The sequence below is a fragment of the Gopherus evgoodei genome, chromosome 7 (assembly GCF_007399415.2).
Source record: "Gopherus evgoodei ecotype Sinaloan lineage chromosome 7, rGopEvg1_v1.p, whole genome shotgun sequence".
NCBI lineage: Eukaryota > Metazoa > Chordata > Testudines > Testudinidae > Gopherus > Gopherus evgoodei.
Genome location: NC_044328.1, coordinates 45,041,450 through 45,067,876, shown reverse-complemented (window position 1 = coordinate 45,067,876; position 26,427 = coordinate 45,041,450). Strand labels below are relative to the sequence as shown.

The following is a 26,427-nucleotide window of genomic DNA, read 5'->3' as shown; positions in this document are numbered from 1 at the left end:
GCGGGGCGTGACCGCCTTTAGGGTCACATGACCGGGGCGCAGGCCGGAGTTGTTGCTGGTCGGGGTCGGTCGGAGGCGAAGTGACCATGGTGAGTGCGCGCGAGCGGGGTGAGTTGGCATCTCGGGGGTCCCTGGGCTGAGCGCGTGGCGCCTCTCCCGTTTTGAGGCGTCGGCGCGGCCTGCCCCGTTCCCCTGCCCGCGTGCGGCGCAGGCCCGGGGACTGGGGAAGGGTTTTGGTGCGGTAGGGCCCGTGGCGGCGGCTCGCTCCCGTCGGGGACGCGCCTAGGGACGCGGATTCCCACCTGTGGCCGGCGGGGCTGGCTCGCGGGCGCCCTCCGTTGTCCGCGTGTGGCTGAGGCGCCCGCCAGCCGTTGGTTACCCCACAGGGCGCTGGGCCCTGCGCGCTTAGCCCTGAGGCGGCTGCCCGCCAGACTCCCCTCAGGCGGTGACATTCGACTTCTGATCCTGCAAAGTAACTGCCCCGGCCTGTCCTCCCGGCCGGCCGGCGCTGCATTGGCTCGTGGCGTTCCGCCCGCTGCACGTTACGGGCGCTCCTCGCCCCGATGGGCCCCACAGAGTTGGCTGGGCTGGAGCACCCCTGTACGGCCGTCCCGCGGGGCCAATAACCCCTCCCTGTCCTGCCAAGTCACTGTCGGCGGCCGGGCTGCCGGGCGCGTCCGGAGAGCGGCAAAGCTGGGGCTGCAGAGCCTGTGTCTGGTGTGGGTAGGCAGGCTGGGGAGAACAGGTCGACTGTCCGAGCCTGGGGTGATCCCTTTGCTTACACCCTGGGCATGTTTGATTTGGAAATGGAGCAACAAACAGTTGGATTCAATGCCACGTGGCAGGGTCAGTTCTCAGAGTAAACAAATACATCATAGGACTGGAAGGGATCTCGAGGTCATCTGTTCCAATCCGCCTGCTCTCATGGCAGGTGTAAGTATTATCTAGATGAGGGGTTCTCAAACTTCATTGCACCACAATCCCCTTTTGACAACAAAAATTACTATATGACCCCGGGGGACGGGAGGTGGGGGGCGAAGCCTGAGCCTGCCTGATACCTGCTACCCCTGGGGGGAGGGGAAGCTAAAGTCCAAGGGCTTCAGTCTCCAGGTGGGGGTCTGTAATTTCAGCCCCACTGCCCAAGGCTGATGCCTTCAGGCTTTAGCCCCACACAGTGGGGCTCAAGGTTTGGCTTCAGTCTCAGCAAGTCTAAGCAAGCTCTGCTGGCCCCATTTTGACCCACTTTGAGGTCCATCCTAGACCATCCTTGACATGTGTTTGTCTAACCTGGTCTTAAAATTTTCCAAGGATGATGATTCCACAATCTCTCTAGGCAATTTATTTTAGTGCTTAACCATTCTGACAATTTGGAAGTTTTTCCTAATGTCCAACCTAAACTATCCTTCTTGCAATTTAAGGCTGTTGTTTCTTGTCTTAGTCTCAGAAGTCAAAGAGAACAATTCTTTGTAACAACTAGGTCTGTTGATTATTGCAGTTTTAATTACACTGTTAAATAATAGAATACCAGTTTAAATTTATTAAATATTGTTGATGATTTTCATGTATTGTATTTTGTGTTGTAATTGAAATCAAAGTATATTTTTGCTTACAACTGTTTGCACTGTAAAAATGATAAACAAAAGAAATAGTATTTTTCAGTTCACCTCCTACAAGTACCGTAGTGTGATTTTTGACCTGAAAATGCAACTTACAAATGTAGATTTTTTTTTTGTTTGTTACATGACTGTACTCCCTCCCAAAAAAAGGTGTAAAACTTTAGAGCCCACAAGTCCACTCAGTCCTACTCCTTGTTCAGCCAATCGCTAACACAAACTAGTTTGTTTACATTTAAGGGAGATAATGCTGCCTGCTTCTTATTTACATCACCAGAAAGTGAGAACAGGTATTTGCATGGTACTTTTGTCGCTGGCATTGCAAGGTATTTACGTGCCAGATATGCTAAACATTCATATGCCCCATTAGCCACCATTCTAGAGGACATGCTTCCATGCTGATGATACTTTTTGTTTTTTTTTTAAATGAGTGTTAATTAAATCTGTGATTGAACGCCTTGGGGGAGAATTGTATGTCTTCTGTTCTGTTTTACCTGTGTTCTGCCATATATTTCCTGTTGCAGTCTCTGATGGTGACCCAGCACATGTTCTTCATTTTAAGAACATTTTCACTGCAGATTTCACAAAACCCAAAGAAGGTACCAGTGAGATTTCTAAAGATAGCTATAGCACTTGACCCAAGGTTTAAGACTCTGAAATGCCTTCCAAAATCTGAGAGGGATGAAGTGTGGTGCTTCTTTCAGAAGTCTTAAAAGAGCAACGCTCCGATGAGGAAACTACAGGACCCAAACCACCAAAAAAGAAAATGAAAATAAACGTGTCAGTCTCACCGCTTTGGATTGTTATCGAGCAGAACCCATCATCAACATGGATGCATGTCTTCTGGAATGGTGGTTGAAGCATGAACGGACATGTGAACCTTTAGCACATCTGGCATGTAAATATCTTGTGACACTGGCTACAGCAGTGCCACTTTCTCACTTTCAGGTGACATTGTAAACAAGAAGCAAGTAGCATTATCTCCTGCAAATGTAAACAAACTTGTTTAAATGGTTGGCTGAACAAGAAGTAGGACGCAGTGGACTTGTAGGCTCTACAATTTTACGTTTTATTTTTGAACGCAAGTATTTTTTCTACGTTCAACTTTCATGATAAAGAGATTGTACTAAAGTACTCATATTAGGTGAATTGAAAAATACGATTTCTTCTGTTTTTTTACTATGTGCAAATACTTGTAATCAAAAATAAATAAGTGAGCATTATACACTTCGTAATTGAAATCAGTATATTTGAAAATGTAGAAAACATCCAGGAATATTTAATTTTTTTAATTGCTTGACAGCCCTAGTAACAATCTTCTGTGTATTTGAAAACTGTTATGCCCCCCCTCAGTCTTCTCATCTCGACTAAACCCATTTTTTTCCATTCTTCCGTCATAGGTCATGTTTTCTAGACCTTTAATCATATTTGTTGCTCTTCTCTGGATTTTCTCAAATTTGTCCATCTTTCTGAAATATGGTGCCCAGAACTAGACACTCTACTCCAGTTGAGGCCTAATTAGTGCAGAGTAGAGCAGAATTACTTCTTGTCTTGCTTACAACACTCCTGTTAATACATCCCAGAATAATGCTTGTTTTTTTTGCAACAGTGTTACACTGCGAACTCCTATTTAGCTTGTGAACTCATATTTAGCTTGTGGTCTACTTTGACCTCCAGATTCCTTTCCACAGTACTCCTTCTTTGGCAGTCATTTCCCATTTTGTATGTGTGTATAACTGATCCTTCGTGAATGGAATACTTTGCATTTGTCCATATGGAATTTCATCCTATTTACTTCAGACCATTTCTCCAGTTTGTCTAGATCATTTTAAACTTTAATCCTATCCTCCAATGCACTTGCAACCCCTCCCAGCTTGGTAACATCCACAAACTTTTAAATGTTCTCCCTATGCTATTATCTAAATCATTGGTGAAGATACTGAACCCAGAACTGATCCCTGTGGGAATTCTCCTTGATGTGCCCTTTCAGCTTGGCTGTGAACCACTGATGATTACTCTTTGGGAATGGTTTTCCAAATAGGTATGGACTCGCCTTGTAGTAGCTCCATCATGGTTGTATTTCCCTAATTTGTTTATGAGAAGGTCATGTGAAACAGTATCAAAAGCCTTACTGAAGTCAAGATATATCTCGTCTACTGCTTCCCCCTATACACAAGGCTTGTTACCTTGTCAAAGAAAGCTCTTAGGTTGGTTTGACATGATTTGTTCTTGACAAATCAGTGCTTACTGTTACTTATCACCTTATTATCTTCTAGGGGTTTGCCCAAACTGATCGCTTAATTTTTTGCTCATTCACTTTTTGGGTAGTGAAATTAAGATGACTGGTCTGTAATTCCTTGGGTTGTCCTTATTTTGTTTTTTTATAGATTATCACTATATTTGCCCTATTCCACTTATCTGGAATCTCTCTGGTCTTTTATGGCTTTTCAGAGGTGATTCTTAATGTCTCAGATATTTCCTCAGTCAGCTCCTTGAGTATTCTAGGATGTATTTCATCAGGCCATGGTAACTTGAAGACATCTAACTTGACTAAATAACTTTTTTGAGTTTGTTCTTTCCTTATTTTAGCCTCTGATCCTATTTCATTTTTATTGGCATTCACAATGTTAGATGTCCAATCAGTACTAAACTTTAGTAAAAACTGAAACAAAAAAGTCATTTAGCACTTCTGCCATTTCCACATTTTCTATTCCTATTTCCCTCCCCTCATTGAATAAAGGGCCTACCTACCCTCTCCTTGGTCTTTCTTTTGCTTCTAATGTATTTGTAGAATGTTTTCTTATTACCCTTTGTCTCTAGCTAGTTGAATCTTGTTTGTGACTTGGCCTTTCTAAATTTGTGCCTACGTATCTGTGTTACTTTGTTTATATTCATCCTTTAGAAACTAGGCCAAATTATACTGTTTGTAGGACTCTTTGAGTTTCAGATCATTGAAGATCTTTTTCCTGCTTAGTGGGGTAAGTTTGCTTTTGTGCCCTTAATGTCTCTTGTTCTCCAGTATTAATATTTTTTTATTATTTGTACTGTGTTTGAGTCCTGCTAGTGTTCTTGCCTAGCAAAACTTGACAGCTTGGTCCTTGCTTAAGGAGTTTATAGCCTGCACTGAAGTAGTCTAAACAGTTCTGACATGCATAGTATACTAAGTACATGTTGTGTCATCCAGAAAACTATATATCACCTTAAAAGCATAAACTCTTTGGTTTAAGATTACTTGTGTATTTGCTAATCACACTTAGGATGACATATAAATATGCAGCATCCCAAAATGCCTTACAGATTCTATACAGGGGTTACTGAAATGCACTTGCATCTGTAGTTGAAAGTGTATAGCAATAGTACAGAAAGATTTAGGACCATTTCATATTGTAAGGGTATGTCCACACTAAGACAGTTAGATTGTAATGGCAAGACAGTCACAAGGTGGTTAGCAAGGAGATTAGATATGAAGAAACCAGTACACTGGATGCAGCTTTTTTTTTTTTTAAAGTAGTCCACTGCCATAGGAGGAATTTTTTAATTTTTTTTTGGATCAGTTGGACAACATGATTAGGAGATCACAGTTTGAAAAATTTAAGATTTTCATTTTTGGAATGGCTTGTTTTTTAAAAATGGCTTAGCCTTGAAACTCCAAATTTGTTTTGTTTATCCATGCTAGATGAGAGTTGCTAATTCAGAAGTTACTCAACGAACTCATGAGACTGCAAGACAGTTTCAAGAATTTGTAAGGTCAGCGGTCTTAACTTCATATGCAAGATACAGCAGTCTGTTTGCTATGTTTACATATAAACTATTTTGACACACATTGAGGGAGGTGATGGTGCTTTTATTTAAAGGCTTTATTCTCCTTCAGGTTGAAGCGTAGGCCAGCCCATATGGGGAACATCTTAAAATAAGTATTGATATGCAGTGTCTTGTGAGTACTCTATTGTCAACCTCTGTTTCTGTCGTGATGTTTTAGTTGCTCTTTCTATAATTTGTGAAATGCTATACTGCAGCAGTTCTCAAATTGTGGGCTGGGACCTCAAAGTGAGGTCGCCAGGGCTGGTTTAGACTTCGTGGGGCTGAAGTGAAAGCCTGAGGGCTTCTACTTTGGGCAGTGGAGCTGAGATTACAGAGCCCCTGCCTGGGGTATAAGCCCTTGGGCTTCAGCTCCCCCCTGCCCTGGGATGGCAGAGATCGGTTGGGCTCAGGCTTTGATCCTCCGTCCTGGGGTCGTATAGTAACTTTTATTGCCAGAAGGGAGTCATGGTGCAATGAAGTTTAAGAACTCTTTTGCTATGGGATCCTTTTAGATTTTGTGCTGTGAATGTAATCTGTTTTTGGTTTAGCGGCACATGTGCATAAAACTCAATAGACACTCCTTCAATTTGATGGATGTAATTGCTGATTACACTTTGAAAGTAGTACTGCATGTTTAAGGATTAATGTGAACATGTTCCTGGAAAAGGCAATGAAGTGTTAAACATATTTCTTGTATACTAATGATTTGGGAATTTTTTCCTAAATAACTAATTTAACTGGAAATTGAATATCGGAAAACAAATGTAGTCACAAAGCAAGCTTCTTTGGTGTTCCACCTGTGAATGTAAATCTCTACTCAGCAGAGACTTGGAAGACTTCCCTGTTAGATGTGAGCCCCTCCTTAGGCTGCTTTTTGAGATTTAGGAGTCTAGGCTATGTCTAAGCTACAGAGCTTACAGACATTCTAAGCCAACAGTTGGAGAGTTCTCCCATCAATTCACCTGCTGCCACTCATGGAGGCTGGAGTAATTATGTCAATGGGAGAAGCTATGCCACTGACATTGCACCGTCTACACCAGCATTTAGGTCAGTGTCACTTCTGTAGTTCAGGGGGGTGGCTTATTCACACCCCTGAGTGACACAATTTGTACCGATATAAGCTGTAGTGTATACATATCCTGAGACTTCCACTCAGTACTGGCTAGCTTTTAGCTTTCTTTTACGAAATTGTGCACAACTTTTCGTGAAGAGTGTTGGGGCAGTTTGCCAGAGTAACAATCTTAAGTAGAAACTAAGCACAGAGACTTCTTTTATTTAGCCTTGTGTATCTTAACATTTTATAAGATCAAAATTGCTTTTTATATCCTTGCTTCAGCTTGTCTTGCGGTCCTGTGTGTTTTCTGTTCCCCACATAGTGTCACTCTTGCTGAGGTGAGGGTTTTCTTCTCAGCAGTGCCTATTGTTTGGAACAGCTTTCTTGCATCATTAGTTCTACACTTCATTTAAGATTTTAGCTAAAGTACCTCTTCTCTTCTTTTGACTTTGTCCCAACTCTATAAGTTTTATCTCACTACACTACAATTAAAGACCTTACATAGAATGAGAACATGTAGTCTTTGAAGAATACCAAATTTACTCAGTAGAAGACAGTGAGGGACTACATCTAGTTTTGTGTGTGTGATTTGCATCCAGAAATTTCTGTTCAGGGCAGTCGCAGATAATTTGAAATGTTCCTTTCCTTCCTTCTCAAGCCAGAGTTTGGTGCATAGTCTTGGACCAAAAAGCATCTTTTTCTAGTTCTACTGTGTTTCCTGTAGCTCCTCTCCCAGGTCTTTCAGTTTGTGGCCTATTTGCTCTTACTCCAATAAACAGTTTGTTACAATGTCCTACATAGTGTGTCCCAGTTTCCTAATTTTTTGAATCTGGATTTCTCAAGTTAGGTTTAAACCTATCAAATTTCAGTGGAAAGTTGCAGTACTAATAATTAGGAGTGTCTGAAATTTTGTCGGTTTTTTGAAGATGGAAGAAGCAAATGGCATATGTAATTTTAATGGTGGTCATAATTGGGTACTAGAACGATCTACTTATTCCTATTGTGAATTGCTCATTCATCAGCTTGTTACTGATCTTATCTTTTAATTATTTGCTAACTGAGTACTGTCCCATGTGGTTATTATGAAACTACTTGTGTATAACTTTTTAAACATCGCAGTGGAATGATTTGCATATTCTCAGTTTGCAGATGAACAGCTCAAATTTTTAGATCTGTCCTTCAGTACACAGGGAATTTGTGTAATGGGGAACATACTTTCATCCCCCAGGCTTTAATTAGCATCGCTGCCACACAAAAAAAATAAAAAGACATGCATTTCATAAAGTATACAGTCATCTTTACCCTTGTGATAATCTGAAAAATTATTTTTTATTCCAGAGTTTTCTTGGAGGCTTTTTTGGTCCTATTTGTGAGATTGACATTATTCTTAATGATGCAGAAACACGAAAAACAGCAGAAATTAAAACTGAAGATGGCAAAATAGAAAAACACTTCCTCTTCTATGATGGTGAATCTGTTTCAGGAAAGGTAAGACCTGTGTGTTTTACTTTTTTGTAGCACTTAAATGGAAACTAGATATCAAACATGAGACAAGTTTTTCTTGGTTAGGTAAATTGACTTGAACACCAGCTTAATTCTCTGGCCTGCATTTGTTCTTAAAGGTCAGAAAATTCTGTTCTATACCTACTTGTGACTAATGTAAACTTTGGTTCTTCCAGTGGTTATTAGCCAGGATGGGCAGGAATGGTGTCCCTAGCCTCTGTTTGCCAGAAGCTGGGAATGAGCGACAGGGGATGGATCTCTTGATGGTTACCTGTTCTGTACATTCCATCTGGGGCACCTGGCACTGGACTGTTGGAAGACTGGGTACTGGGCTAGATGGACCTTTGGTCTGACCTAGTAGGGCCGTTCATATTAGTTACTGTGGCAATTAATAGGAACCTCTGTTTTATATGTTCATTAGCCTATTGCTGCTTCCTTTCATCTCTTGTCCTCTTCCTCTAAAGAGGCCAGTGCAACCAAAGGCATCCCTGTGACTTCGGAATGGTTTTTCTTGTTGGAAGCGGTAACCTCTGGAACTCAATAGAGGGGAAGGCCAAGAAGGCACCGTGGTGTGTATGTGGGGTGGATTTTTTTTTTTTGTTTTTTGTTTTTTTTGTTTAAGCAGTAGTCTTTGGACATCAATTACCTGCTTGTTCTATACATCCTGAAGTTATATCCCATGCCCTGAAGTGGCATCTGGTAGTACATCAGAGGATCTTCAGCTCAGCTTACGCTTTACTCATGAAGACCAATAAGTCGTCTTTAAATAATTAAAATTGACAGTAGGCTGGGATTTCAGTAACTTTTTGTTTTTTTGGTCCAGGATTCTCTTAAATTGTCATCCAGCATTGCAAGCTCCTTTCCTCACTAGGAGGGACGTACGTTTACTAGACTTGGATAAAGTAAATCTCAGCTCAGTGTGCTTTAGGGACTAACATCCACAGGAGATGCGTCTAGATTCAGTTGTGGGGAAACAGTTAACTTAACAGGATTCACATCTTAAACTGAGCAGTAGCTTGTGAGTAGAATGTTTCTAAAGTATCAGAGGGGTAGCTGTGTTAGTCTGGATCTGTAAAAGCAGCAAAGAGTCCTGTGGCACCTTATAGACTAACAAAACTGCATCCGACGAAGTGGGTATTCACCCACAAAAGCTCATGCTCCAATACGTCTTTCAGTCTATAAGGTGCCACAGGACTCTTTGCTGCTTTTTCTAAAGTTAAGCATTTAAGGGGAATCTCAGTAACTCTGCCAGTTGACATAGGGGAAGGAATCTCTTCCACCTCCCTTGGTAATCCTTAATTCCACACAATGATGGTCAAAGTAAAGAGTCTCTTTTTGGCTGTGGAACTGTCATCTAGTTGGCTAACTTTAAGTGCCATGATAAATCCTTATCTATGTCTAAGGCAGAGGTCCCCAAGCTGTGGGGCATGCCCCCAGGGGGAGGAGGACACAGAGGAACATTCAGGGGGGTGTGGTGGGATGGGCCAGCCCCTATGGGGTAGGAAGGGAGCTCCACCCTGACCCAAGCTCCACTTTGGCCCTGTGCTTGGCCCCTTCCCCAGCCTCAGTGTGGCTCTGCACCTGGCTGGAGGCCAGCCTCCTGGCTCCTGCTGTAGCCTGGCTGCAGCCCCAGCTCTGGCCCCAGCCTCAGCCCCTTTATCCCTATCTGTTGCTGCAGCCCTACTACTCCCCCCTGACTCCAGGGTGGTGCGGATGGAGGAATGGGAGGCATGACCCTCAAAAGTTCGGGGACCACTGGTCTAAGGGCTTGTCTAAATAAACACTTCAGTTTGCAGCAAGCTGAGATGTAAATCTACCCTGTGCTGATGTGCCCACACTGTGTCCATGTGGACCCTGTTGCCACACATTAACAGTTCCTTAGTGTACTTTAATAAAACGGGAGTAGATTAAAGTGCATTAGGGAGCTGCTAGTTTGCAGCAGTAGTGTCCACACAGACATGCTAGTGTGCGCTAGTCTTACTCCCTAGTTTGTTGCAAACTAAATGTTCATTTAGACAAACTTTAATAGCTGTCATGCACATAGGGAACTTGGAACATAGTCTTTTTGTGAACAGGAGAATGTATGATCTGTTTCTTTTAAAGCACAAAACAATATTTCAGTTTGGAGGTATATAGGGCTGCCATGAGTCTCTAAGGTGCATTTAAAAAAAAATGACTAAGATTTTAATGCCTTGGTTTAATATGCCATTTGGTCAACAAATCTGCCAAGTTGTAGTATCACAGATCATGGTGTCGTGCTCCCATCTTTGAACTGCCCTTTGGGCTTTGATGTGTACCTTTGCCTTAGCCAGAGAAATGAGCAAAAAGTATAGATCTAGGTACCAAGCACAGCTGGTCTAGTCTTGCTTGCTTTGTCCTTGAATTTGCTGGGGCAGTGCTACCTGGGGCACAAGACAACCTCGTGTCTAACTTGTTTTGATCTGTTTCTACCAATACATAGGCTTGTCTGTCTGTTCAAAATTCTATTGCAGCTGTGTAATATGAATTTGTTAGCAAAAGAGTTGTTCTCACCAGTTCTTCTAATGCTTTCCGCCCCCCAACCCTGCTCAGGGCATTATGCTCTAAATCAGAAGAGGTGATGAGAGGATTTGGGGGCTGCTCAAACTCTCTAGTTTCTTCTCCTCCTTTTAGTCTAGGGACAGCAGTGAGGCATCTGGTCTGGCAGGAAGCCAGACTTGCCTGAGGCTTTGCAGGGAATCAGGAAAGAGTAGAGAGCTCAGCACTCAGGTGGACCAACTTAATGTAGTACATTGTTTTCCAAACTTTTTAATGCTGAGCTCTCTTCAGGAAAATAAAATCGAATACATCTTCACTCTAACCCTGTCATGAGTTGTCATGTTTTAGAGTTTTAATGAAACAACTCATAAGTTTGCCCTTACATCATTCCTTAAAACAGAAGTTTGTTAATAAAATAGCTTGTATTCAAAAATTATTTAAATACTGAATTAGAAGAGTACTCTTAAAGTTTACTGTAATCTATTAAATGTTTTTATAGTTGGTAACATGTTTGTTAGAGAAGAATTCCTGCCCATGAGTTCTGAGATCCTCGGGCTTGGCTTCTTCTCCATGGGGTTTTGATGCCCTGCTTGGCAGCTTCTTGATTGTGAGAGAGAGGGAGCAGAGAAAGAGAGAGGGTATTAATCTCCAGGGTCAAAAGAGTTAAAGGTATTAACTTTTATTGTCCAACATTACAACAGTGATACAAAGTTTAGAGTTGTTTCTGTAGAGGGCGTGGTTCACTTGGCTTCCTGGCAGATACCCAAAAGCATTCATTCTAAAGTTGAAAGCTTACTGATCAAATATAAGAAATAAAAAAAAGTATATTGCAGCTGAGTAATTATGCAGAAAAACAAAAACCTTAACCTGCTGAAGTGTCTCCCGCTTTTTGGAGGCAAAAATCAGTCTCAATTTCATCAGCCTTTTTTGATGCACAAGGAGGTTATAATTTTATTCAGTGATGATTTGTGAAAGGTATTCACTTCTCCTGTTTTTAACAGGCACAAGGTGAAGGAGATACAAGCTAGAAAAGGTGTGGGGAATACAACTTTTGTTGATTTTTGGAATACCTGGATGGCTGGCTAGTTACGAATGGATGCTTTGGTAGGCAAGGACACATGACACCTGTTGCATGGACCATGGTTTGCATTCTGATCAAGGGACATCATCTGGTTGGGTCCTTTTTTCCTTAGCTGGGATGGGTTGTGGCTGATTCATCTTGCTATGATGATGCAGCGCAGTTGATTTCAGGTTTTGATGAAGAGCTGAGAGAGAGATGATAGGAGGAAGGAAATAGTGGGCAGAAAATAACACTACAGGAATGGGAGACAGGATCTTGTGTGACTGTGCTGTTGGCAATTGAGTATCATTGCTGATTGGCCAAGGACTGGATGTTATGATGATTTACAAGGCCTGATGGCCTTCCTCTTGGGAAGAAAATCCTTTGATCAGCTCCTTCTTTCCTGGGATCAGGGAGAATGAGTCCATGAGTTGGGAAGAGACAAGACCTGAGAAGCTAAAATGCATTGAAATGAGATGTTCTTTTCAAAGTCTCCTTTTAAGAACTCCAGAAAGGTGGTGGGAGAGGGAAAGCTGGTTGCATAGTTCATCCCCTCACTATTTTGTCCACTAATAGTCCTAATATCTGACATACCAATTTTGATTTGTTAGTTTCTGGTTCTACCTCTCTTTTTTTTTTGTTTTTTTTTGTTTTTTTTTTTTTGTTTTGTTTTTTTTTCTTTCTACCAAGCATGATTTCAACACATACCTTGAATTGTCAGGAGGCCTTTTTGTTTAGACTAATTCAGTCTGTCTCCTCCTTGTACCTTCCCCCCACCCCCATCAACATTTGTTTATAGGTTAATATAACATCTTATGAACTTTCAGATGCTTTTTACATTTGAGCTTACTATTACAGTAAATTTTTGAGCTCAGTTATTACAACAGAGAATAAATAGTGGTATCTCCCAAGCCTACCTACTTGTGACACCTACTCTGAGTGACTGCTCACTTTGATATATCTTTCCTTTCTTAGATGCTTTAATGACTAGTGAAACAGTCACTTAATGTGATGGAATCATAGACTATCAGGGTTGGAAGGGACCTCAGGAGATCATCTAGTCCAACTCCCTGCTCAAAGCAGGACCAATCCCCAACTACACCTCGTGACCCGATATAACACGAATTTGAATATAATGCGGTAAAGCAGCACTCCGGGGGGGCGGGGTGCTCCAGTAGATCAAAGCAAGTTTGATATAACACAGTAAGATTTTTTTTTTTGGCTCCCGAGGACGGAGTTGTATCGGGGTAGAAGTGTATTTTTTTTTTTTTCCCCCAGATCCCTAAATGGCCCCCTCAAGAATTGAACTCACAACCCTGGGTTTAGTAGGCCAATGCTCAAACCACTGAGCTATCCCAATGAAATTTCAATAGTTTAAACACTTGTATGAATGCTTTACATTTTGAGAAATAAGTCAGTAAAGATCTTTTCCTTGCAGCTGTTCTCTCCTGGAATGGTTTTAGTCCTCAAGAATGTTGTACAAGGAGGAAGGAAAAGTTGTCTAGTCAAATGACTACTCTAAATAAGAGATGCTTTCTGGCAGTTCAGCTAAATTTCTGATCCTATAGTGAAGCATTGCTAATTTGATGGCAATTTTACACTCCCTTGGACAGTCTTTATCTGTCTTTAATGCATCCTCTTGCGTATAACCCTTAAAAGCAATACACATGCTTAAACTCTCTTAGGAATCATGGAGTGAAAAAAGACAGGGGAGGGAAGGGGAGATCTTTCTGGGCACAACCAAGTAACTGATCTTTGTCCGGAAATGAAAGTGAACACCTGCTGTGCTACAGTTAAAAAGTATAAAAGCCTCCAACTACTTTTTTTTTTTTTTTTTCAGGTGAACATAGCCTTTAAACAACCTGGAAAGAGGTTAGAGCACCAAGGAATTAGAATTGAATTTGTAGGACAAATTGGTGAGTTTTAAAGCTGCCAATGGGGTGTGGGTAGATGTGATTTATGGAACTTTACATTCATGACTGTCAGCACTCTGGCTCAGTCCTCGTGACTACAGCAAGATAGTGGTTAACAAGTGCTGAAGTAAGACAATATCTGAGTCATTTTAACTCTGAAGTAAAATGTGCTACTTGTGCTGGTCAGAAATTGGAAAAAGCAGCAGTATTCCTCTTTCACCAGTCTGTTTACCTGGAGAAACATTTTATGGCCAACGAGACAGCGTGCTTGGCATTTACACAACTTATTGCCACACACAATCACTGCAGAACTGTGTTCACAATCTTAATCTGCACACTCAAAATGAAAACCTAGGAAAACTTGACTTTTTTAAACAAGTGGCCCATCGCATGAAAAATAGCATCCAAAGATTCATCTCTTGCTTATTTCTCATGTCGTCTTTAGCGTATCAAACAAAAATGCCAAGCATGTGCCTGTTGTGCAGGCCTGGATTACTTTTTTAGTCTTTAATCCTTGATTTAGAAGGAAAGGAGGTATAGGAAAAGAGTGGTAATGGCCTGTAATTACCTCTTTCTAAAAATACATCTGTGGCCTTTCGAGTCATCTTCTAAAGTGTAGTTGTGTACTGTTACTGAACATAAAGTGCAGAGATCCTATAAAATTGCCTGGTAACGTTGCATTAAACTGAAGTTCATTTTTTTTCATTCAGATTTAGAAGCTATAAAATTGTGAAGAACCTGCATCATTTGGTTAGGTTCAAAGGTCTGACGGTAGTTTTTCACAAAAATACTTGAAATATATACACCTTAGATTTATAATGAAATTCTATATCTTCTGCTTACAATAAAGCCTCTCTGACTTATACAAAAAGTATTCTCCCTGCCTCAAAATACATCTGTAAATTTAGTAGTAAATAATGAAGTAGTATAATTAAAATTAAACAGTTGTCCAATGAACAAAATACACTTCAAAATATTCTTTTAATTATGTTCACTTATTTAGTAACTGGTTTTTTTGCATGTTACAAATGTGTCTGTCACTTAAATACTGTTCTTCTGTATTTCTAACAAGCTGTTTTCATGATGCTTTATTACTTGGGTTGTGGTATATTTAAATGTGAGCCTACTTAAAGTAATGAGTTTATTTTTAATTCTCTGCTAGGGAGAATTAATTAAATTTGAATAAATTGTCAAATATCTTAACTCCTTGTGATAGTTACTAGCTGATCATATTTCTTTACAATTCTGAATCATGAAGAACAACTTGCATGTAGAAACGGTTTTCCTGGTAGGTTTTGCAAAGTTATTACTATGTATTATGTGAAGACTTGATGGCACAAAGATACAGTAATAAGGTTAAACACTAAGGGTCACGGTGAGCCCTGGAATGCATGCAACTCCATTAGTTGGTGTGTGCCTGTTTACAGCATGACAGAACTTGGACCTACATGACTGGTTTGAACTTATCTAGGTTGGTAATAAAGATGACGTATCTTCTAGCAATTTTTTTAACTTGTAGATTACTTGGTCCAGTCCTGTTCCAAATGTTGCTAATTGTCTTATTTTAGCCTAAGTGGACATGGAGACTTTAATTCCAACATTCTGTAATATTTATGTATGGTGTTACTATGACACTCATCTAACCAGAAATTTCTTTATTAAATCCAGAGGCCCAGTGGTCTTTGTACAATTGCTCTAAATAATAAGTATTCTACTACATCCAAACAGTAACACAAAACGTGTATAAAAATTTGATCAAAATACATAGAGGGTAAATTCAGGAGTACTTAGACCCATATTGGTTAGCTCCAACTTCAGGCAGGTATTAGCAATAAACCATCTAAGAGCTTGTCATCTTATACCCTTTAACAAACAAGTGATGCCATTGCCTCTTGTCAACTTAGCTGAAAATCAGGTTTTGGCCGGTTTGGGTCGTTACTGGTTCAACACACACATTTCTTTCTTGTTTTTAACTGTCTGTGGTGATTGGGGCTTTTTCTTCTTTCTATCTTATAATTTACCTTTCTGGCCTAGTTGTTTGCTGACCTTTTTGCTGAATGTATTTTTAAATTCCGGTGATCTGGAGGTGAATTTAATTACTGTCTCTTTCCCCCTTCGCACTCCTCACTCCCAGCAGTCAGAGTAGAACTAGAAAAAAGTTTCAAATGATGTTCACTTCAACATTTGTTTTTTTAATAAACTCTCTCTGACTTCTTGCTTCTCAATTTCAGAACTCTTCAATGACAAGAGCAATACTCATGAATTTGTAAACCTAGTGAAAGAACTAGCCTTACCAGGAGAACTGACACAAAGCAGAAGTTATGACTTTGAGTTTATGCAAGTTGAGAAGCCATATGAATCCTACATTGGTGCCAATGTCAGATTGAGGTATGAAAATATGCATTTAAATGGGAAGATTCTATGAAATTTGATACTAGAATCAAATATCCTGTTAGGTTATATGTAAAACAGGCTGAATGTGCATTCAACAAAATGGTAATTCTGTCAAGTCTGTTTCCCATTAAGTTGTAAACATAAAATTAACACTGTTACAGAACTAAAATGTGTATCTTTCTCCAAAACTCTGTACATGGAATTGAAGGCTATTACTGTGCTCACACTCACAATGGCCCTTTTTTCTAGATGGACAGTGAGAGTCCCACCTAAAAAATGGGTTGGTATTTCTTTCATTTCAACTGTTAATGAAGTTCAGCTCTTCTATAAGGTGACGCTTTCTCAAATTCTGACTTTGATTCCAATAGAACGCATGAAGTGATATGCTTTTTCAGAGGACTTAAGGGGATAATTCTGGTAGCTGGCTTTTATCTCCTTTGGAAGCATCAGAATCACATGGAGGTTTATACCACTCAATACGTGCTCATCTCCCAAGTGTCTCATACCAAGATGTCTTGCGAATTCAAAAATATCTTCAGTTCTGTCATATAAACCCAGTTCTCTGTTGTAGGGGCTGTCAAGAGGCTGTATGTCCCCTTTTTAAAATTGAAAGTTAACTTTTTTTGAATAAAATACACTTTTTTTCTCAAGCACAATGTTTTTGATTATTTCCTGTTAACAAAGCGCATAAGGTAAGAAAATAACATTTGACATGCTACCTTGAAGAACAAGTCTGCTATTTTGGTGATGTTCATGAAGGAAATCCTTGCATTTGAGAACATAAGGAGGATTTTTGTTTATAGCACTCTGATTCTTGATATGTATCAACTAGGGATGTTGATTAATCGCAGTTAACTCATGCAATTAACTAAAAAATTAACTGTGATTAAAAAAATGAATCATGATTTCTCGCACTAATAAATAAAATTGAAATTTTATTAAATATTTTGGATGTTTTTCTACATTTTTCAAATATATTCTGTTACAACACAGGACACAAAGCATATAGTACTGACTTTGTAGTGTTTTATTACAAATATTTACACTATAAAAATAAAACAGTATTTTTCAATTCACTTCATACAAGTACTGTAGCGCAATCTCTATTGTGAAAGTGTAACTTACAAATGTAGCTCTTTTTGAGTGAAGTTATGTAACAAAACAATGTAAAACTTTAGTGCCTACAAGTCCACTCAGTCCTACTTGTTCAGCCAATCACTAAGAGAGACAAGTTTGTTTACATTTACGGGAGATACTGCTGCCTGCTTCTTAATTACAATGTCACCGGAAAGTGAGAACAGGCATTGACATGGCACTTTTGTAGCTGGCTTTGCAAGGTATTTACATGCCAGATATGCTGAACATTCGTATTCCCCTTCATGCTTCAGCCACCATTCCAGAGGACATGCTTCCATGCTGCTGCTGATCGTTTAAAAAAATAGTGCATTAATTAGATTTGTGACTGAACTCCTTGGGGGGGCGGGGGGGATTGTATATCTCCTGTTCTGTTTTACCCGCATTCTGCCATATATTTCATGGTAACCCAGCACATGGTGTTTGATTTAAGAACACTGTCACTGCGGATTTAACAAAATGCAAAGATAGTATCAATGTGAGATTTCTAAAAATAGTTACGGCAGTCGACCCAAGGTTTCAGATTTTGGAAGGCAGTTCAGATTCTTAGAAGGACGAGGTGTGACACATGCTTTCAGAAGTCTTAAAAGAGCAACATTTTGATGCAGAAACTACAGAACTTGAACCACCAAAAAAGAAAATCAACCAACTGGTGGCATCTGATTCAGATGAAGAAAATGAACATGCATTGGTCCGCTCTGCTTAAGATTGTTATCGAGCAGAATCCATCATCAGCATGTCCTCTGGAATGGTGGTTGAAGCATGAAAGTACATATGAATCTCTAGTGCATCTGGTACATAAATATCTTGCAGCGCCAGATACAACAGTGCCATGTGAACATCTGTTCTCACTTTGAGGTGACGCTGTAAACAAGAAGTGGGCAGCATTATCTCCTCCTGCAAATGTAACCAAACTTGTTTGTCTGAGTGGCTGAAGTAGGACCGAGTGGACTTGTAGGCTGTAAAGTTTTACGTTGTTTTATTTTTGAATGCAGTTATTTTCTTGTACATAATTCTACATTTGTAAGTTCAACTTTCATGCCAGAAATTACTTAATATAAGTATTATAATGCGAGTTGAAATGCACTGTTTTTTACAGTGCAAATATTTATATTATAAAGTGAGCATTGCACACTGTTGTAATTGAAATCAATATATTTGAAAATGTAGAAAACATCCAAAAATATGTTTAAAAATGGTATTTTATTATTAACAGTGCAATTTAATTGCAGTTAATTTTTTTAATCGCTTGACAGCTCTAGTATCAACATGACTAAAGGAAATGAGACTGGAGACGTGTTGCTGAGGTTTTGACTTGAGTTGCTAGTAAGTAAATCAGTGGATAAAATTCTGTAGAATGTTGGGGTTTTAAAAAGAAATGTCTAATTACTGAATATAAAATTACCCTCTTGTTGTCTTATTTTGGTTTTTAGTTATTTAATTAGTTTCACTGTGGCAACTTTATCCATAAAAACAATATAATATGCATAACAGAGTCTCATTAACTTTACTGTTTACTTTGTAGGTATTTTCTTAAAGTGACAATAGTAAGACGACTGTCAGACTTGGTAAAAGAATATGATCTTATTGTTCATCAGCTTGCGACATACCCAGATGTTAACAACTCTATTAAAATGGAAGTAGGCATTGAAGACTGCCTGCATATAGAATTTGAATATAACAAGTCAAAGTAAGTATGACTCAAAACGTACACAAATAGAAGTACTCAAGCTGATCAAGAAGAGAGAAACCTTTAATGTAATATAGATGACTTATCGTAATGATTTTTGATTATGGGCTTTTTTTAAGATCAGAGAGGCTTGGAAACACAATGATTGATCATAAAGGCAAAGATTTAATTTTCAGAGTAGTTGCCAAGTGCCATTTTCAGTGCTTTAACGTTCAGTCTCCTGCAAACTTGCTAGTGACTTTGATTTAGCTCCTGAAATCATGCTATTTGGATTACTGTAGTGCATTCTCAGTTGGAATCTGTAGTGGTAGGGATGTTCTAGCCTCACTTGAGTGGCTGGGAAACCCACCTTAGCAGAAGGGCACTGTTCGGTTCAGTTTCAGCAATAAAAATGATGCACCTGTATATTTTTTTTTCTTAAACTCTAGCTAAAATCGTGTATTAGGTAAGCCTTTAACTGAAAGCTGTGTTTGTTCTCCTAAAGGTATCACTTAAAGGATGTGATTGTTGGAAAAATTTATTTCCTCTTAGTAAGAATAAAAATTCAGCACATGGAGTTGCAGCTGATCAAAAAGGAGATCACTGGAATTGGTAAGATGAGCAAAAAAGGAGAATACACAAATTACTAGCTCATATTTTTATCAAAAGTTGATGCAAAGCTAATAGAAGTTAGTCAAAGATGTATTTTGGTTCATCAGACATTTTAATGGGGTTTCTGTTTATCTGGGGTTCAGAATCAAATTGATATCTAGTATAAAAGTAGCTAGATCTTATAGTAGACATCTACTTCATACTTTAGGATTCAGAGCTTGCTTTTGGGTTGGAGAGCTCATCCTAGATCACTTAAAATTACAGGCTATTTACAGAACGTTTGATACTCAAACTAAAAATATGCATGAGCATGAATTGTGTGGTTATTCACTTCAGTCTAATATCTGAAATTAGTGGACTTTTTTTTAAACAGTTGAAGAGGCTGGTTATGTCCTTTTGAATAGCAGATAATTGTGAAGACAGAGTAAAGATTTCAAAAATGCTTAAGTCCCATTAACTTTCATTAGGATTCATTAGTAGCTCTTGAAAACGGGACTTACAAGCCTACATTACTTAGGCATTTTTGAAAATGTTACCCTTCATCTACATTATCTCTCTCTCTCCCGCCCTCCCCATTTATTAAAGGTGTGTGTGTGTGTGTGTGTGTGTGTGTGTGTGTGTGTGTGTATTAAAAAAGAAAAAGAAATGGAAAGCATTGTCGTCTTAAAAGAACTAGAAAGCTTTATATAAAAACAAAGAAAGACTTAACTTTACAAATGTTAGTGTTAGGTTTGGTCTTTTCCTGTTTTTTGCTGAATAATGATTTGGAGGTCTGAGATGTTTGAATGCTCATACTTCAACTAAAGAGATAGTGATGCTGCATCTTTAACAGACATCCTGTATTTGAGTGTCCATCAGTCATTGGAATTAAATAGGTGTTTGTTAAAAGCAAAGTAAAAACAGTTTTTGTGATGCCAGAATTTTACAAGCTCTTCAGTCACCTTACAGTTTTCCAGGGTCGACAAGACATGAATTTGTAACATGGAAAAGAAGCAGACAAGTTTCTTAAGATGCTTTAATACATCAGATAGGGTGCAAATAATTTCTTTTCCTTTACAAGTCAATCTTTACACTTTTAAGCGCCACATTTTTGCTCAACACCTCATGACTCATGGACTTGTTACAGAGCTGCTCGATCCTTCAAATAAACGAGTAGATTACTGTTGATAGTACTATGTCCATTTCACAAAATCAGCATACAATTTGGTACAATTTAAGTTTTAACTCAAAGGAGGTTTGAATCAGAAGTAGGTGGATGATTGCAGGTAAAGCTTCCAAAGCATTTATCCATACCATACGTAGCTCTACCTAATATATTTTTTCACTTATGAATATAAACACTATTGTAAGTTGAGTTTTTTCTTAATATACACAATCTTTCTTAGAAGACATACAAAGGGAAACCAAAGGGTTTGTGTCAATTAAAGTGGAAAACACTGTTCTTGGGCAGGAATTGCCATAAGACTGTTGTTTGGAGTCCTGTAGTTTCACTGAAAAAGCATATCAAGTAAATGTTCCAAAATGTCTCTCATCAACACCTTGCATTTTTTTTAAAACCAGGGCCCAGTACCACAACAGAGACGGAGACCATTGCTAAGTATGAAATAATGGATGGTGCGCCAGTCAAAGGTAAATAATTGCACTTGAACTTTGGAGAACATTCTAGTGTAAAAATAATAACAAGGTTTTAAGATGAGTTTGCTTCTATATAGATAGGAATTGGTTGTCCTGACTAAATTTTTGTTTGGGTTGTGAAAGTGGTATGGTAAGAGAGAACACCCAAAGCTGCAAGTGGCAGTAGTGATTACTTAACCTAGAGATGGGGGCTCTAATTATGAAATTTTGTTTGAAGTTGAAACCTTTTTACTAATTGGTGGAGGTAACTTCCCCTAGTCACCTCCACCAATACCTGTGATCTGATTTGGGATTCCAGTTCAAGCCCATCTTGACTACATTTAACAGCTCATTATATAGGAGAAAGTGAAGAATATTCTTCCTAAGAAGTGGGAGGACAGTTCTTTTTCTCTCCTTTTGCTGCCACGTGTTCCTCTCCTTTACTAGTGTTTTTAAGTACTTCCATCTCTGATCTCCACCATATTTGCTTCTTTGGAAGCAGACTCTTTAGCAAGCTTCTGAGCACAAGCCATCTGGTACCTACTGTCAGGACATGCAGCTGCTCTAAGGCCCTGGTTCTGAACCAGGGGTACACAGAGGTCTTCTGGGAGTACATCAACTCACCTAGATATTTGTCTAGTTTTACAACAGGCTACATAATAAGCAGAAGTGAAGTCAGTACAAACAAATTTCATACAAAGACTTGTTTATATTGCTGTGTATACTATGCACTGAAATGGAAGTACTATGTTTATATTCCAATTGATTTTTATAATTATGGTAAAAATGAGAAAGTAAGCAATTTTTCAATAATACTGTGCTGTGACAATTTTGTATTTTAATGTCTGATTTTGTAAGTAGTCTTTTAGTTGAGGTGAAACTTAGGGTACGCAAGACAAATCAGAGGTACAGTGGTCTGGAAAGGTTGAGAACCACTGTTCTAAGGGATCATGGACAGCAACTGTGTTATGAATATTTGGGTGCCTCTAAATTACAATAACTCACTGAGTGGAAAAGATATTCTTTAGGTCTGATCTAAACATGAAGTTACACCAGTTTAGGTAATTGTGTAGTTTAACTAAAATAAGTTTAAAAGTTGGTGCGGCTTTGTTGGACAAACTAAAATAAGTCAGGTTAAAACATACTTGGACACACTTACCTGTTGAAAACTAGTTGTCCCTAAAGGGCAAGCTGTGCTGACATATCTGTTTTAAAACTGGGTATAAGTGTGTCCACATAGGGATTTAACTAAATTGGTGCAAACTTGCTTGTGTAGTCAAGCCCCTAGAAAGTTTCCTTTCCCCCTTTGAGCTTTTGGAGTGCCTTAAAGATATTTGCTACAAGACTTGGTTGGCCCAATCGTTGGGGCAGATTCTGGAACAATTAGAAGTCCTGAAGGAAGAGGCTTGCTGCTAATGATTCTCAAACTTGCTTCCAGAGGAGAGTTTAGGGAGGGATGTGGTAAATAAAGGTAGAGGAAAAGAAGGATCACAAGGCTTAAAGCTCCTTAAGAAAAATCAGTGGGAGAAAGGGTTCTGGTTTGTGGTGGGGAGGGAGTATGGGTATGCAAGCTGCCAGTCACACTTGAATGGTGACAGAACTCCTTTGAGCAACTATTTTAGGATCCTGAGACAAGACTGAACAGCAAGATTAAATCACCCTTTCTGGGGACAGAGCTATCTGAAGGTTTTTGCAAAAACTCAGAACTAGATTTTGGATCCTGCAGATCCAAATCAGTCTGACTCCGGCATGGCTGAAGAACAGTGACTGATCAATAGTCGTCTGATCTGGTTTTGAGTGAAAATAGAGTTCTTATTGACTTTGAGCAAGTATTAGCATTTTCTACAGTAGGTCTGACAACAAGATTTAGATTATTTTAGTAATTTAGTGATGAGAGATCCCAGAAAGAGTTATGCTAGGTGACAGTTCATAATTGACACTGGCCTCTTATTTAATTATAGAATGGGCCTTCAAGGTCTTGGTCCTTTAAAGTCCTGAATGGTCTGGAACCCAGTTAGGTGAAATAGCCTCTCACCTATGCCATCTTTGGGCACACCATTGACTTAAAGGCTCTTGTAAACTTCAGGACCTGTGTTAGGTATCCCAGATGAGGGCCTGTGCCATTAGAATCTGAAGGGTGGTTGGGTAGAAGACCACCGCTTTTTCACTCAATCTTATCCATTTTGTAGAATGGGTTTTAACGATAGTTCTCTCAGATGAAACTAACTCTAACTTTTCTTTCCTCTTCAAGGTGAATCAATTCCTATAAGACTTTTCTTAGCAGGCTATGATCCAACTCCTACAATGAGGGATGTGAACAAAAAATTTTCAGTGAGATACTTTTTGAATCTAGTGCTTGTGGATGAAGAAGACAGACGGTACTTCAAACAACAGGTATGGTGTTGTACAGGCTGGAATCTTGTGGCAGGATGGCTTTTGTTGTGAACAGTAGTGTTTTTTTCCATATTTGGAAACAGAACAAGTACACTCTATTCTACACATAGAAATGTGAAAGACTGACTTTTCTCTCATTTGCTGTACTGAATAGCACGCACACAAAACTTAATTTGTAAGTGAGGAGGAAGAAGGGGATGACAAACAATATTTTAGCAAAGATGAGGTATTAGTGTGGTATAAATTGCAAGAAAGGAGTGAGTGATGCCCCACAGAACTTAAAATCTAAATAGCCAGACAAAACAATACTGATAGAAATTTGAGTCTAAAAAAGGAAATTATTGGAGGTTTTTTTTTTGTTTTTTTTACTGGATGTGCCACATCACTTTTTTTAAATTACTTGCTGTGCAACATTTTGTTTATATGAGTGGGTTAATGCTGGATGAAGAAACTGAAGGAATTTGATTTGATTCCTGGCATGAGAGAGTACAAAAGTAAACGCATGTAAAGGATATACAGGGCAGGGTGGGTACTTTGTGACCATAAGAGGAAATACGGATAGGAACAAAACTGAAGACAGGTAGACAAGGCCTTAAGGTATGAATAAGAAGCTTGAATTTAATGCAGAAAGTAAGAGGAAGCCAGAAGGATTAGAAGGGAGTGGCCTGATTCAGATTTTGGGCAAGAAATATTTTTCTTTTGCTTGATAGCACAGAAGGGGAGCGAAGTGAGCATTGGAGTAGCCAGAGAGGCAGTGACTGACTAGGAGAGAACACAAAACACATGGATATACAATTTTAATATTTATAAACTGAATTGCTCATGTTCTCAAATCTATCTGTGCCTGACTTATAGAAATATAGCTTATTACAGAACTGAAATAAATAGTCATGCAAAGTATTTTGGAAACCTTGCATCAATAGCAACTTATGATTAATTTTGAGGTTATGGGGTTAATATTTGACCAGACATAGCACTATACTAAATGAGCATTTGCTTCCCCTAAATAGGAAATAATTCTTTGGAGAAAAGCTCCTGAGAAACTGAGGAAACCACGAACAAATTTTCACCAGCGGTTTGAATCTCCAGAACCACAAGCATCTGCTGAGCAACCTGAAATGTGAACTAGTATAGGAGGTGAAAAAAACTGTTGTGATACTTCAGCAGGTTAAAGATGGCAGCAGCCTGTAGGAAAAGAGAAGGCAAAAACTCGCATTACAACTGTCTGTCTTCGTCTTACAGTGTTGCATTTACCATATTGCTAAAACATTTGTCAAGTAACATTCAAGTGTGTATATACATTTAAAATAAAGTGCTTTCTCAAACACTGGAACTTTCTTAAGCTACTATTTTATACTGCACATTGTACTTTTATTTGATAATATTATGCACTTGATATGCATAAAGCTTAAACAAATCTAGTTATATATTTCCATGCATGTGGGCGTGTATATTTATTTTTTGCTAATCACCTATAATATGTAGATTAAAGCATTTCTCCCCCTTCATATCATTTATCGCATGCATACCTCCAGTGCTGCTTATCTGCACTGGTTTTAAAACCAACAGATAAGTATACTTGTCTAAATTACACTAAAAATCAGGGTTTATGGTGGATCTTTTTGTTTTAAGAATATTTAAGACTCATTCTAGACATTAAAGCATAGTTTAACACTTTATAAACCACATGCATATACATACCACAAACTTGCTGTACCTGTTTGGAGTCTTCTAAGACCATACCGTGGTTCTCAGAGGCTTTGAGTCTTGTATTTTTCACAAGAATGTTCACAAACAAATTTGTTCCTAAGATGATCGTTTTAGATGGGTGGTGGCTCTCTACAATTTACTCTAACCATATTTGTTTTTACTTAAGTCTTTTTTTCTAGTAACTGTAGAACTCGCACTTCTCCCACTCATTGCTCTTTTACTTTAACTGAGATGATTGGGGTGGGGGGGAGGGGAAATGGAAATGTTTTAGCATAGTTGACTCTTAATGATTAAACTGAGACCTAGTGTTTATGTTCTTGAAATCAACTTTTACATGCACAATATTTACTCCATCACCTCTTGGATTCACAAACCTACTCCCTTCTTAACAGCTTGCTCCCTTGCCATCCTGGGGGAGGAGGAAAAATGACAGCCTCTCAGAAGAACATACTTGTTCTCATCCATCTAGGCCTATAATTGGGTGGGAGACAACCTCCTTATTTTTTTTTTAAACTGGTTGAGTTTGAAAAGTGTTGAGAAATTTTGTCTAGGAAAACAGAATATTTTTGTCTTACTCCTGTCTTCTGTGAGTTTAGAGTCTTTGAACAAATTACTTAAACAAGTTAGCCTCCATTTGTTCACTATTAATCACGTAGTCTGTCATGAGACGTATGTGGATTGGACACAAAATGAACCGTGCTGTGTGGAAGGCTACTTGCGCTTGTATTTCACTTGGACTATAAACAAGACACTCTTTCTAAACTTCAATGCAGGCATCATTGGTTTACCTTACTTTATGAGTAAGGAAAATAATTGAATTACACTTCTGTAAAATGTTTTACTGCTATGGCACTTTGATAAAGCAGACAAAGACTCTATGTACTATATACTGGGGTATTTCTCTTAAATGTGGATATCTGAGTGCAAATTTAACTCCCTCATGTAAGTGCCTGTTCAGAATTTTTTAAAAATATGCCAAATACTTTCATAATCACTTGCATGTTGTAATCTGGAAACTATTCCAAGAGACTTTGAAAACAGATTGTGCAACCATGTATAATAAACAGGAAACACACTGAGCCTCTATTTGAGTTATTAAAGTAGCTGTATTCTCACTAAAACGTGGTTTGTCTTTAATTGGAATGTACATTGTACTGAAAATACCATTTGCAATGGATATGAATGTATTTTGAGGATGGAAAACCTGGGTTAATAGATAACTTAGGACATTTGTATAGTATATAGAATCTTAAGTAACTTATAGTTACTAGTCTCAATTCATCCCCCACCTGAGACTTATTCAGTGTCACTTATGAAATTAGCCAGTAGTCTTAGTTCACTTCATAGTGTGTTTTACTTTCGGCAGTCTTTTCAGAGAAGCCAAGGATTGTGACGGTTTCGTCTGCATGATTGGTCTGTTTGGGGCGAGAATAGTTTCT

At 38.8% G+C, this 26,427-nt stretch overlaps 1 protein-coding gene across 3 annotated transcripts; it reads left to right on the top strand.

Moving 5' to 3' along the window:
• Nucleotides 1-26,067, top strand: VPS26A (VPS26, retromer complex component A). 3 transcript variants are annotated; one of them, XM_030568903.1, is made up of 9 exons: nt 1-89; nt 7,807-7,956; nt 13,389-13,464; nt 15,693-15,849; nt 18,515-18,679; nt 19,164-19,270; nt 20,831-20,899; nt 23,136-23,278; nt 24,289-26,067. In XM_030568903.1, the coding sequence occupies exons 1-9, from the start codon at nt 87-89 to the stop codon at nt 24,400-24,402; spliced, it is 984 nt and encodes a 327-aa protein (XP_030424763.1). In that variant the 5' UTR covers nt 1-86; the 3' UTR covers nt 24,403-26,067. The 3 variants fall into 3 exon arrangements, with proteins under 3 accessions (XP_030424763.1, XP_030424765.1, XP_030424764.1); XM_030568905.1 differs by lacking the exon at nt 13,389-13,464 and having other exon boundaries at nt 8-89; nt 7,868-7,956; XM_030568904.1 differs by lacking the exon at nt 13,389-13,464 and having other exon boundaries at nt 18-108.
• The last annotated feature ends 360 nt before the right edge of the window (nt 26,068-26,427 follow it).